This window comes from Poromitra crassiceps, assembly GCF_964638095.1.
Source record: "Poromitra crassiceps genome assembly, chromosome: 3".
NCBI classification, from domain to species: domain Eukaryota; kingdom Metazoa; phylum Chordata; class Actinopteri; order Beryciformes; family Melamphaidae; genus Poromitra; species Poromitra crassiceps.
This window is the reverse complement of record NC_139625.1, coordinates 52,024,638-52,039,637: the sequence shown is the minus strand read 5'-3', so window position 1 is coordinate 52,039,637 and position 15,000 is coordinate 52,024,638. Positions and strand designations below refer to the sequence as shown.

The following is a 15,000-nucleotide window of genomic DNA, read 5'->3' as shown; positions in this document are numbered from 1 at the left end:
TTAAGTACGACAACCTCTGTAGGCATTACTCCCTTTGAGCTACGTGGTTCTAAAATGAACTGCTGCGGCAAACCATTGTAAACAGTGCCACCGCATGGGCAAGTGAGGAATTACACCTGATGTAGCTAAAGAATAGTCTCCCCAACCTCTCTCTTTCTCTCTCTCAAGAAGAACCCAAGCACACCCCCTCCCCGCCTCCATGTTTGCCTCATCTCCTCCTGTCTATGATGTTCCACTGGCCGGGAAAGCATTAATTCCCCCAGCATAACAACAAACAAACAAAAACTATGAAGAATCAATCCGACTCACTCTGCACCTTTGCAACACCGTCAAAATTGCACACAAGCTTGTATTTATGTGGCACGGTGCTGCCTCCGCTTCTATTCCTGTCTCCTGTAGGCACTGTCTTTATTGAATGTTCTTTCTGACCGTTTCTCCCTATTGATTGATTGAGCCCGTGTCAAAAGCAATTTTCTCTCCAAGTTGAGGCAAAGGTTTGAATGGAAATCTCTCTTTCCTTTCCAAACAGGAAGTTCTACTACATCACGCTGCTGAGGGACCCGGTGTCTCGCTACCTGAGCGAGTGGAGGCACGTGCAGCGCGGCGCCACGTGGAAAACCTCCCTGCACATGTGTGACGGCCGCACGCCCACGCCCGAGGAGCTGCCCTCCTGCTACGACGGCTCTGACTGGTCCGGCTGCACCCTGCAGCAGTTCATGGACTGTCCCTACAACCTGGCCAACAACAGACAGGTAGGGGGGTGAAACACATACACACACACACGCACACACACACACACACGCACGCACGCACGCACACACACACACACGCACACACACACACACACACACACACACACACACACGTGCGTAGACATATCATACACAGGCAGGCAGAGTTAGCCCACTGGCTATAGACCAAATCAGCGGGATGTTTACATTTACTTCCGGGTACCCCTGAGGTCCACACATTATAATGGCGGTGGACGGCACAAACTGACGTGTTGAAGACAAAAACAGACAAAGAAGACAAAAATGGTTCGTCCGTGTTGTGTTGTTGTTTAATATCATTCATAACAACACTTTCACTAACGTTAGTGGAGACCAGACTAGCTAATTTACCTGTTGGACCAGACTAGAGTAGACTTGAAGCTAAATTAAATTGACGTGGCGTCAGTAGCTCTGTCTGTACCAGGCTCTTTCTCGCCGAGAAGAGCCTGGTGACGCGAGGTTACTCTGTCTGTAACGTAAAAAAACAGCGAGTTTGACAGTCAAACAAACGTTATTAGCTAGCTAACACTACATAAAACAAACACAGAAGAAAGGCTAGATACGTCGGACAAGCATGTTTACCAACCGTTTAACCATTTAAATTGAAAGTAGTCGGCCGAAAACAACGAGAGGGTTTGACAGCATTTATTTGACAACACGCACATTTAAACCTGCCGCCTTCCCCAAGTGGTACCCGGAAGTAAATTTGTTTACATGGTGACGTCACGGTGATTTGGTCTATAAACCACCTCACATTCACACCTTCCTTTTCTCACGCTATCTGTCTCCCACCTCAGCGTGTTGGCCAGCTTATCTCGTCTGTGCCCCATAGGGTGTTATTACTCTGGCTTCAGGAAGTTATACACATGCACACACACACACACACACACACACGCGCGCGCGCACGCACGCACGCACGCACACACACACACACACACACACACACACACACATACACACACACACATATACACACACACACACACACACAAGGCATACTGGACACTGTGTACTCTCAAATTTGTAAGTTTGAATCCAACCAACAATGCCACAAAGACAAATTCATACTGTACCTGGCTGGTATATGAAGTGACTGATTCACTTTCTCCCACTCTCCTGTCCTCACCCTCATATAGTGTCACCCTGCCTCCACTATACATGCTGTCTATCTAAAGAACAAATCAAAAGCAGGAAGAAATAATAAGTGTTACTTGATTGAGCACCTCAAGCTGAAGGATAGATCCTTATAGCACTCTTCAACAAACATACGGTACCCACTCACTTCTATAACCGCCTCCTCTCCCCCTGGCTGTAGGTGCGCATGCTAGCAGACCTGAGCCTCGTCGGCTGCTACAACATGTCCACGGTTCCCGAGAAGAAGAGGGCTCAGCTGCTACTGGACTCAGCCAAGAAGAACCTGCGAGACATGGCCTTCTTCGGCCTGACGGAGTACCAGAGGAAAACCCAGTTCTTGTTTGAGCGGACCTTCAGGCTGCGCTTCATCAGGCCCTTCATGCAGTACAACAGCACCCGGGCAGCCGGGGTGGACCTGGACAATGCTACGGTTAGTGGGGCGGGCCAGTCGTCTTTAGTAGGCTATAGACCCATTTTACTGCAACCGTTTTGGGGTGATAAAGCAGGAAGTAAAGCAGGTGTAATCAATACCATTAATGATGGTTCCATTCCATTTAGGTGTTCCAGTGCACAGGGCCCTCCTTGGTCTTATTGGTTACACCTGCTTTACTTCCTGCTTTACCACCTCAACAGGGTCGCTGTGAAAAGGGCCTATGTTCTGTTCTTCATTCAGACTAGGGCTGGGCGATATGACCAAAATCTCATATCCCGATAAAATCATTTCATATCCCGATACCGATATATATCACGATATAGCATATTTTCTGTCAATTCTATTTATAGTTTATATAAAATGACCACATGGCCATTTATTTATGTAGCAGTTAAACCCGTTAAAATGTTGTCAAACCTCACAAAGGATACATGCATTCAGAATACAGATAAGCATGGCTATTCTTTACAACACAGATAATAATAATTAGTTGCAGGGCAGTAGAATGAAACACAAACTGAACCACGCCACCAGTTCGATTTTCAAAGAGGACACTAGCATTTGATGCGTTTGATTTAAGCACTAATTTGGAATCATATCTAAAAGCGGCCACTAGGCGGCAGTATTTCTTTAGTCAACGTCAAAATACCTACATGTTCAGTAGAAGAAGAATAAAACGGTAGAAGAAGAACAAGTAACCAACACAACTCACCCAGGGAAAGCTAAAAGCTAAAGCTAACGATAGAGGTTTTGTTGTCAGCCCTCAAGGGATTTCCTTGGGATGATGAGAGGAGATGTTTTGCCAGGTTTAACGTTAGGAGGACACGCAAATATGGATCAAACACGGACTTAACACAGCGCAAATGCCTGGGTAGGCTAGGCGGACGGAGTGGAGGTAACATCTCCCTGCTCTTTAGCCTACTCACGGCTGATTTGTGCCACTTATAAAGGGACACGACGGGCTTGTTGACACAGAGTCTGGTGCGTGTGTGGACAGTGGACGTTAGTAAAAACGAAAACAGAATGAAGAAAGCACAGCGTCATCGAAATGACGGACAATATTGCGTAAAGAGTGTGATTTGCAACACAACGATATAAACGATAGAGCATCATATCAGACGAAATACATTTTCTATCGTCCAGACGAAATATATCGTCATATCGCCCAGCCCTAATTCAGACTGTGGGAAGGTAGTGAGGGAAGCAGATTAGAAGAGGATCCAGAGACAGAAACTGTCTCACAAACACATTCTACAGAGAGCTTAATGGATCAAATATGACAATTATATTCTGTATAGTATTTTCATTCTTTCTTTTTAAAAGAGTTCAAGGGAAGAAATGACATTTATTTAAGCATTGTTTTCCTAGGTTAGTCCCATTGAGATCACAATCTCTCTTAGAAGATGTGGCAGCAGCACATTCAATTACAGATATAAATAAACAAAACAACGTTTCAAAAGAAGTAATAGATCATATCTGAGTAAAAAAAAGAAGATGAGCAACAAAGAGAGACACACTGTGGTCCTATATATTGCTGTGAAATGAGTTGGCATGACGCCATCTAAGGATAGCAAACAAAGTGAAAGATGTGCTTCACAGTTTGATTGGTCCAATGTGGGAGTTCTTAGGCTCAATTACCAGCAAAATAAAATAAAAAACAGCCTCCAGTACGCAGCAAACTGCTGATTTATAATTCAAAACCAGTAGGGAGGTGAGAAATGCCCAACTGAGACTTGGCGAGTCTGACGGGCGTGCGTGGCATTCTGAGTGTGTATTAATGAAATCTCTTTATTTAAATAACAAACAAAAAACAAACAAAAATGAAATAGGCAGTTGATGGGAGGCCCCACGATACGATATCATTACGATCATTTATCATATCATCATTAGGGATGCACCGATATGAAAATTTTGGCCGATGCCGATAACCGATATTAGCATTGCTGTTATGGCCGATAACCGATATTTACCGATGTCGATATGATCTGTATAAAACCACATTTTTATGATCATCACATTTTGTACATACTGAAAAACACATTGCATTGCAAGTTATGCATTTCTTTATTTGCAAAGCCTTTGGAAAAGCCCATAAATCATAGATTTACTGCATTATTTCATATCAATGTGAAGAATTTGGCTGATAATGATAACCGATATTAACATTGCAACATCTGACCGATACCGATATGACCGATATGTTAAAAAATGACTAACATCGGCCGATACCGATATGATTGCCGATATATCGAGCATCCCTAATCATCATATCATTTATTTACCTTTTCTACTGCAAATGATGTCCCAGAAGGGAACCTCAGAGGTCCTATGATACAATATTGCGATTTTAAAAGATCTGTGATTGGCGTATCATTACAGTATTGTCACGCAAAATATCACGATACACCATCCTGGCTTCAAGGCCTCAGTGAGTACTTTTCAATTGAAGCAGTTTTCTGAATGCATTGACGCCTATTCTGTGATATAGGAAGTCTTTGTGTTGATGAATGTCAGGTCATCAGTCTGTTTGCTTGCTGCGCCTGTGTCCCACGTGTCGTCGATCAAACAACTCTTAATTCGCCGTGCGCCGCTTCCCTCTGTTCCTCCTCGCACACGTCGCTCGCAAATGATATGCAGCGGTCCATCACGCATTTCAAAGGGATATTCTTAATTAAAAACATTTGCCCCTCCATGTTGGATTTACGTGCGGGAGATTATACACACGTCAATAAAGCCGAAGACATCACACGCATCCTAACATCAAACACAGTTCTGTTATCTCGCTCCACATATTGCCTACAGACTCTCCCTCTGTCTCTCTGTGTTTCTCTCTCCCTGAGGAAGCCAGGAGCAGATCTTGTAAAAACTTTGTGTAACTTAACAGGGTCTTTTATTTTTCTTACGTTGTCAATCTGTTAGTTTGGTTAAAACATCTGGATCCCAGAACTCACATTCCATTCTGTTTCGCTCTGCAGTTCCGTCTGGACTGTGTGTCTGGACAAGCTGTGCACAGTCATTTCAGTGGGTGGCCAATCACCGATCCAGTCAAATCCAAATCCACTCGGAAATCTTTTCTGGCGAGACACTCCACTGTTGCACTGTTACTCCTGTACTTGTTTAATTGTTGTTATTGAGTATATTTCTGCAATAACTGCACTTATGGCTGTGTAAACTCGACGAACATTGACGTTACTGCTAGAGCCAGAGTGCCATCGAGGCAGCTATTACTGTTTTGCCAGCGGCGTTCCTGATTGGCCGGTTATGATGTCTACTATGAGGCAGATCTTTGTAGATTCCGCCCTGGGCTTGAGGCCAGATGGTCCCGCAGAACGAAAAAAATAAAATTGAATTCATGTGACCGGATGGTTTACCAGGCTATACATTCAGGCGGTGTCTTGTCATAGCCATGTGGTCAATGGGTCAGCATGGGGGAAATCCTCCCGTTCTTCCCAGCCAGCATAGTTAGCATTCAGCTGCTAGCCCAGCCCAGGCAGACAGGATCGGGGATTCAACCACCGCATTAAACGCACATCTGAACAGACGTCTATGTACCTGCTGTTGAATCCCCAATCCTGTAGTGTAGAGCCGCAGCACCGTCCTTTGGTGAGGAGTCAGCCCATTGAGATATACATGCTTTACCCCACCGTCTAGTCTCGCGCGTCAGCTGTAGTAAGGTGGGTGTTCCCACACAGACCCACTGTATCTATCAATCTGTGCTCCCCTCCTCTCTCCCCTTGTTGCATATGGTTCCCCTTTTTTCTCACTATATCTCTGTTTCCCCCTCTCTTCCGCTTCTTCCTCACTGTTTCTCTTTATTTGGTAGAACCAATGACCTGCTTCAGACTCTTCATTAGGTTTAATAATTACACCCCCCCCCCCCCCCCCCCACACACACACACACACACACACACACACACACACACACACTAAAATCAGTAGAGGACTATGGATTGTCTCCTGTTAGTTCATCCTCAGATGCCACCGATTGGATTTTGATCAAACTTGGAGGAATGCTGCTCTGGTGCAATAATTTGAAAATTGCACTTTTTGCCAAGGAGTAAAACAGTATTGGCCGAGGGGGGTGGTCTAACATTCTTTTGTTTGTCCGATGTGTCACGTGTGATATGTGCCACACAACTGATCAGATCTCACCACCACATTGTGACCATTTCAAAATTACACTAATGGGTCCAGTGGGAGTGTTGGTGTTTGTTTATTTGTCCTTGTGTCGCACACAATATCTGAGATGTATCTACAAAACACATCTCAACCTGCTGTGGTTTGTCATTTTCAGAATTACATTGATTAACCCAAGCAGGGCGCTATAATTACATATTGTGTAATTACTTATTGTAAGTGATTGGCTGTAAGGAAGACTACATAATTTGTGGACGACGACATGACGACATGTTGAGTGTGTGTTAACCATGCACTCATGGTTTGTTTCCCTAGTTTCAACCGGTCAGTGTTAGTCAGCAGGATGGAATAGAGTGAGAAAAGATGAATCTCTAATTAGACACAGAAAGCTCTGTTGAAGTTCCCAGATGTTTGACTGTTACTTAGTTGTATAGTGTTTTCATGTGGAGCCTCACTGGAACCTGAATGAAAACTGTGCATGCTCTCCCTCCCTCTTCCCACCTCAGGTCCAGCGTATAGAGGAGCTGAACGAGCTGGACATGGAGCTGTACGACTACGCCCGGGACTTGTTCCAGCAGCGCTACCAGTTCACCAGGCAGCAGGAGAGGCGGCAGCAGCGCATCAAGAACCACCTGCAGCAGAGCCACCAGGGCCTGGGCCTGGGCGTCAGCCTTTGGCCGTCCCGCGGCCGGCAGAGCTCGTCGGCCCTGATGCTGGAGGACGCAGAGGGGGAGCGGGAGGAGAGGGAGGAGGGAGACGAAGGGGGGAGAACAGAGGAGGGGGGCAGCCGCCTCCCCACCGAGGACTACATGAATCAGATTATCAACCGCTGGTAGCAGCAGAGCGGGAGCACACCGTGTGAGCCACATACCCATATACACACATGCTTTCACACACACACACAGAGGCTGGGGCCTGCAGCGTCAAACAGCCCACCGACCGACAGACAGACTGACATTACTGGAGAGTTGAGCTTTGGGGTGAGGGTCCAGGCGGTTGCTATGGAGACCTGGGCTTTGGTCGATTGCATCAGCTCATGTTGAGGTTTGCCCGGTTGACATTAGCATTCGCTTGCCCTCCCCCCCTTCTCCCATTTTCTCCATCCCTCCCATCGTCATCACTGACTGAGCAGAGGAGAGATATTTTTAAGAGTTGCTGACAGCCAACTATCTCATCCATCTCTCCCTCCCTCTCCCCCCTCCTCCTCCTGTATTCCTCCCGTTCTCTGTGGCCTGATATGGAGCATGAGAAAATATAATTAAGGCTGTGAATTCCCACTAAATCCTTGCAAAGGACCAGTGTACTTCCTGGATGGAATGCTCCAATCGCAAAGGAACTGGGGAAACTATGAAATTATCCTATTGGCTGAACTGAACAAAGGAAGTGGAAATGGTGGCGGTGCAGAAAAAAGACTGTACCAGAAATAAAGAAAGAAAGTTGGACAATGTTATGTATTAAAGCTTTTTGCTTCAAAAAAATATCAGCCTCCATTTCAACCATGAACACGCCTCCGTCAAGTATAGTGACGGTCTCATTCTCATTTTAGGATGATTTGATTGTTTTTTGTTTTTTTCCTTTGTGTTTTATGCTTTTTTTAAAGCAGAATTGTAATAACACTGAGACCAATATTGCTGCCTAAAGAAAAGTGATTCCTTTATTTCTTTACTTTTGTTTGTTTTATAAATCATAGCTAATAGATTGGATGGACGTACAATGGACCATAGCCATTACCATGGGTGGATTGGGGGGGGGGGAGTGGCCTGTTTCTCTGTTAGAGGCTTCCAATGCGCCTATCCCTTAACTGTAGTTAGATCTCCTTCTTTTTTTGCCTCAGTCCTGCACAGAATGACAGCCAATTATAGAACCCAATCTTGCATAGGTGTGAAGAAATCCAAGCCGGGAGAGGAGCAAGCCTGCCGCAGGTGGTGCCAGGAAACCATGCTGGCGCTTTGGAAGCCTTAACCCAGACAAATGCTCAAATGGGAGTTCTGGATCGACTGGTCACCATGGCAATGTGAATCCTTCATGTAGCGGGTGACATTTTCTCTCTATTTTTTCCCCAGTTTTCTTTTTTCAGAGCTGTGTTCTCAAACAAGTCTCCCAACCACTGAAAGGGCATGCAGCGCCGCCAGTGTCCTGTAGGTAGAGTATTCATGTGAGAGACCTTTTTTTGTTTGTTTTACTTGGTTTCACCCCGAGGAGTAGATGGAGGCGAGGTAGTAGTGCCTCTATGTACTGGGATCATGTGTAACTCCATGGACATCCTAACTATTGCCAGATCATATGTCTGCATTACACTACAGTACTTTCTGACTACTTTGCGTGCTTGTCTGTGTGGATGTCTTGTGTGCGAGTGTGTGTGTAAATAGTATGTACAGTATGCCTTTGATTGGCATCTGTGTATGCCTTTGTAAATAGTATGCGTGTGTGACTGAGAGGGAATGCCTGATGTGTTTGTGAGCGAGTGAATGACTGGTACCATGACCAATATCCTAGCTTCTTTTTCGTTTGTTTTGTGGAGGGAGGCAGTTTGGTGGAGAAACAGGAAGTCCCTGTCACAGCAGTGTGGCCATGGCAACGCTCCAACGCCATACTCTCTTCTGTTCCCCCCCGCCCACCCCCCTTTCTTGTCTCCTCTCCATGCCTTGGTTATGTACGAGGGATGTATCGCAGGAATCGTCTGAAAACCTAATTTAAATTTTAAAAACTTTCCTTGTGACTTGTCTTCATCCTTGTTGGCAAAATCTACAACCGACAAAAGAATCCGAGCGAAAGGACATTTCTATGAGGGGAAACCCTATTGTCACAGTGCGATTGAATCAAGTTTAATGTCCAGGTTTGCTCCCATCCAGAGGGTGAATGCAGGGGAGTGGCTTCCTCGGTCTTAACATAAATAACGTGCTGCATCCTGTTGTTGACAATAGATTTGAGGTAAGAACTGAGGGGAAACAAAGTCACACCCACCGCCCTTGTTACATTTCTACAAATCAACCCGGTCCCACCCATGTCTCTCTTTCTGATTGGCTCTTTTCAGATCAGAGGTGATTGATGAGAGAGAGGAGTCAATATGCTGCTTTTTGTGTGGCCATGAAAGTAACCCAATCTGGACAGGGAAAATGGATACGTAATGAGATATTTGTTCTTTTTATAAGTAACTGCTCCTTCATTGTATTCTTGAGGCGGAGACTGGAGACTTGACACCATTGGGGCTCGGGGCATTTTGCCCATGACCTACTTGTATAGTATTAGGTTCCAAACCAATATCTGGTTCTGAATTAGTGGTTAAAGTCCTGATCCAGAACTGTTAGAACAGCACTACTCTCTTCCTCCTGACATTTCTCACTGTTCTGTATGTTTATTTTCAGCCCAAACTGCTTACTTACTCGTGACCTTGTGGAGCTGCGTATCTGTGCCGCATGAGCTATGGCCGGCAGCGTGTAATTGGCCGCTCATTGACCGTTGCAATTTCCATGGTAAACCTTCAAGCGACCATCCGACTTAAAGACCGTTCTGGATCAGGTCTTTGAAGGCAACATGCACCCAGTCCTCAAAAGCATATCCCACTGTCCTCCCCAAAAAAGCTGTGTGGGAAGGAAAAATGAATCCTTTCACTGAAATGATTCCAGAAGTTGACGCTGTAATGCTATATTCAAACATTTTATGTCTCAACACTATGTATATCTGATGTCTTAACAGCCTTTCCTTTGTGAAAATGAACCAACCCGGGCATCGCTAACATCATCCTGTGGTATTTTTTTAAGAGATTGTGATAAGAGACTTGTTTTTTGGAGTGGTGTGCAGTCTGTCTCTGGCTCCTTCTGTTTGCATCATTCTGGTTTTTTTCTTATGATTGCAAGAATGAATCATCAAGCCACCAATTAAAATATTTCATTTTTACAGACCTGATTGTGTTGTGGTTGTCACTGCATATGATTTGTGATGTCTCCAATCCAACTCTCTATTATCATGCACACACTGATGACTTATTGTTTCGGCGAGAAGAAAGTCACTCCTATGACCTTTTCGTTGTTGGAGGTCACACACAAGGACAAGGTATTGAACATAGTGTATTTGCATATTCAGTTAACACTGGTGTTGGGCAAGTTACTCAGAAAGTTATTTTTTACTTATTAAAGTAATATTACATTACTTATTACTTGATATCAAAAGTAATCAGTTGTGTTACTCGTTATACTATTACATTACTTTTTTTTATGTACGGTATATAATTTTTATTGTTTCGTTTTCAGACATCAATTCAACAGTACAACTGCAGACGGGACAAAACCCAAAACAAACAATCCTCAGACAAGTTACATACAATGTGACATTGTCCGACTGCGAGTGTTCAATCTGAAAGGAAACATTTTCTCCCACCCCATAAACTTAGTCCCATATCCAGTTCATGACACATACCTGTTTTAAATGATTAAAAAAACAAAACAAAAACAAGAAAGCAAGTAAACGAATTCAAACTGGGACAAAAAAGAGAGAAAAAACAAAATAAACAAAAAACATTACAACATAGTGCTTTCAACTTGTGTAAACATGTGTGCAACAATATACAAATTACAAGTTACCCGTTTCTGACCTCGCCTAAGTAGTTCGGAAACGGATCCCAGATGGTCGAGAACTTTCCGATCGAGTTAGTCCTCAGAGGCCTAAGTCTCTCCATGCGCACCACTGAGACCATATCTGTCAGCCACAGCTGAAAGGAGGGTGGAGTGGGGGACTTCCAGTCTCTCAAAATGAGTCTCTTGGCAACAATCATCCCCTGTGTAAGGGACTGCTGCACAGCCATGGAGAGGAGCAATGAGGAATCCGAACAGCCAAAAATGGCAAGTTCAGCCTCCGGTTTAAGAGTTACTCTGTAGGCTTTAGAATACCAGTCGAAAACTTTGGCCCAGAATCCGGATATTGAGGGGCAAAGCCAAAAAGCATGTGACAATGTACCCTCTACCTGGCACCTATCGCATAGTGGGGAGACAGATGGGTAGATTTTGTGCAGTTTCGAGGGGCAAAGCCAAAAAGCATGTGACAATGTACCCTCTACCTGGCACCTATCGCATAGTGGGGAGACAGATGGGTAGATTTTGTGCAGTTTCGATTTGGAATAGTGAAGACGGTGAGTAACTTTGAATTGGATCAGCTGATGTCTGCTGTTAACTGAACAAGACTGGACCGTAGACAAACTCCTGTCCCATATAGTCTACGATAGATCGACACCAAGTTTGTCCTGCCATGCCTCTCTAATCTTGTCAGTGGAGGCCCTGTTATAGTTATCGAATAAGTGTACTAGTCTGGAGATAAGGTGCCTGGAGTGGGGGGGACTCAACAAGACCTCAGAGAGAGTGTGTTCGTCTGGGAGAGCTTCAAAGTCTCGAAACTTAGAACATACATAATCTCTGACTTGTAGATATCTAAACCAATGCGTGTTGGGCAACTCAAATTTCCTCCTCAGAAGGTCGAAAGAGGTGAAATGGCCGTCTATGTATAAGTCTCTGATTGAACACAGCCCTTTCTCACTCCAGGCACGATAGGTTCTGTCTGACCGTGCAGGCAAAGAAGTCTGATTAAAACAAATTGGTATATAAGCGGAGACATCGGGTATACTCAGAACTCTTCTGATCTGGTTAAGGATTTTGACTGAGTTTTTTACCACAAAGGTTCAATTCTTAAGAGCCCCTGGCGTTTCTAATTTAGAGAATAACATTGCTGACAGGGAGGAGTCTGTGATAGAGCTGGCTTCCATTTTTAGCCAAAGGGGGGTCCCAGAGATCAAGTTGTCAGGAGTCCCCTGTCGCCAAAACATTAAGGCTCTAGCATTGGCAGCCCAGTAGTAATGCCTGAACACTGGTAAGGCCAGTCCGCCTTCAAGCCTGGGTTTTTGCAAATGGGTATTACATTACTTTTGATAGCCACTCACACACACACACACTGCTACGCCCTTAAAAAGTGACATACTGTACAACTCACTTAGCCAGCTCCTTATAGAACTAAACATACAACTCACTTAGCCAGCTCCTTATAGAACTAAATCAACTCACTTAGCCAGCTCCTTATAGAACTAAATCAACTCACTTAGCCAGCTCCTTATAGAACTAAATCAATTCACTTAGCCAGCTCCTTATAGAACTAAATCAACTCACTTAGCCAGCTCCTTATAGAACTAAATCAATTCACTTAGCCAGCTCCTTATAGAACTAAACATACAACTCACTTAGCCAGCTCCTTATAGAACTAAACATACAACTCACTTAGCCAGCTGACCTCCTTATAGAACTAAATCCACTTGAACACAAATTAAGTCAGCAATCAGCCAAACTGCATCCTATTTATTTATTTGCCTACCTAGGACAAAAACGCAGCAAGTAGTCTCACAGCCAGACCAGACCTACCTCCACACTTAGTTTACATACCCAGACCTACCTCCACACTTAGTTTAGTAGTGTCACATAGCCAGACCTACCTCCACACTTAGTTTAGTAGTGTCACATAGCCAGACCTACCTCCACACTTAGTTTACATAGCCAGACCTACTGTACCTCCACACTTAGTTTAGTAGTGTCACATAGCCAGACCTACCTCCACACTTAGTTTGAGCATAGTGTGCCAGCGCTGGAGAAAGTCATGCAGTAACTTGAAGTTACTTACACTACTTGTTACTGTGGGAAAGTAATATCACTGAGTAAATATATTCCGCAGTCTTGCACACAGTCTTTTTTCTTTTTCTTTTTTTACAATTTCTGTGGTGAAGCTTCCCTCTAGTTTACTGCGGTTTCATCCACAGGCCGGTGTTTGGCTGGAGGGCATGTGTACCACTCACATACACTAACCACAGGACCGTGACCCCATAAAGCAGCCTGTTCCCCTCTAATGACAGCCTCAGCCCTGTCAGCAGTGATGTACGGCCTAATTCAATCTGCAGACACTGCGGGCCTGCCCCACCTGACACACGTCCTGAGTGTAGGCGCCACACAAACACACATCCTCTGCTCCCTGTGCCGTGGCAGCGCGGGTCGGGCCTTTTCTGAGCGGGGATGGAGGCCGCCGGGCAGACAGGGGAGCGAGCCGGGGTATAAATATCATTCCATGTCCTTGGTGGGGCACGCAGAGGAGCAGGGAGGAGAGACGCAGACCTTCACCCCGGCCATCTCATCAACAGCCCAGTGAGCTTTCAACTCTGACCCCCGGGACCGGACCAGAGGCAGGCCGGGAGAATAATGTGCCTGGACAGCAAGGAGCAGAGGCAATTGGAGGGGGGAGGGGGGGGGGGCAAGTGTAAGGGAGATGGGAAGGATTGGGGAATCAGAGAGAGGGTCTTTTAGGTGAGCCATGAGGAAAGTTAACGGAGGATGGGCCTGACGTATGAACAGAGAATAAGAGGGGAAATGAAGGGAAGAGAGGAGAGCTCTGACAGCTGGTACAGTCTTTAATCCTCCCCATAGCTCCGGGTCACTGTCATGTCAAGTGCAGCTGGACTAAACAAACAATACTGGATCAGCTACTGCAGAGGGTTGCACAGCTTTTGTTCGACTGAATGTGTGAGGGAGTGAGTGTGTGTGTGTGTGTGTGTGTGTGTGTGTGTGTGTGTGTGTGTGTGTGTGTGTGTGTGTGTGTGTGTGTGTGTGTGTGTGTGTGTGCGTGCGCGTGCGTGCGTGCGTACGTGCGTGCGTGTGTGTGTGTGTGTGTGTAAGTGAGAGAGAGAGAAAGTGCTTGCCTGATACTGCAGTGGGAATCCAGCTCTGAGTGATTGTATAGACTCTGGCTGTAGTCCATTATTAGGAGGTCAAACTGGCCACAGCTTCCCCATTGCTGGTCCCATGCTTCTTTCATGCAGACAAAGAAGCTTTGGCATTATGATCGCTTATTTCCAGCATGCCATTCTGCAGATAAGTTCATATTGAGTGCCTCTGCTACACACATCAGAGCCAGACTATTGTAGTACTGGAAGATTGCCCTATTGGCTCTGGCACCGCTCACAATAGAGATTGGTCTTTTGTCTCTGGTTCTGGTTGAGTCATTTTCACCAGTGGCATGGACCATCGGCGTTAAATACACAATGTGCATAAACCTCTATACACAGATAATTCACATAGTTTCAGAGCCCAATCCCCTCAACAGGTAAGCACACAGGACAGAAGGAGAAAGCAAGCCAGTACTGGAGCACACACTCGTCTTTCTTTCCGCGGTGAAATCAATCTGATGAAACAGGATACCGGCCGGGGGTGATCTGACCTTCCACCCAGGGTTCAGCTAATCTTCCAGGCAGACAGAAAATCAACTCCCATGATATTAAAGCATCGAACAATAAAGTAGGCAACCTCCCAGGCAGGCAGGCAGACAGGCAGACAGCGCTCTGCAGCTCTGACACACTGGCCAGTGGCCAGAGTCCATCTGAGGGATCCCACAACCCCATTATGGCCTACACACACAAATCTCAGGCCATAATGAGTGAGTGAGTGTGTGTGTGTGTGTGTGTGTGTGTGTGTGTGTGTGTGTGTGTGTGTGTGTGTGTGTGTGTGT

The 15,000-nt window shown here is 45.4% G+C and overlaps 1 protein-coding gene across 1 annotated transcript in view; it reads left to right on the top strand.

The window, feature by feature from the left end:
* The window catches only part of hs6st1a (heparan sulfate 6-O-sulfotransferase 1a), a 40,009-nt gene extending 29,629 nt beyond the window's left edge, over positions 1-10,380 (top strand). Inside the window, exons 2-4 of the mRNA XM_083633512.1 lie at positions 530-752; positions 2,086-2,334; positions 6,981-10,380. Coding sequence (XP_083489638.1) covers positions 530-752; positions 2,086-2,334; positions 6,981-7,310 — 802 coding nt within the window. The 3' untranslated portion in view covers positions 7,311-10,380. The remainder of the gene's footprint in view (positions 1-529; positions 753-2,085; positions 2,335-6,980) is intronic.
* The last annotated feature ends 4,620 nt before the right edge of the window (positions 10,381-15,000 follow it).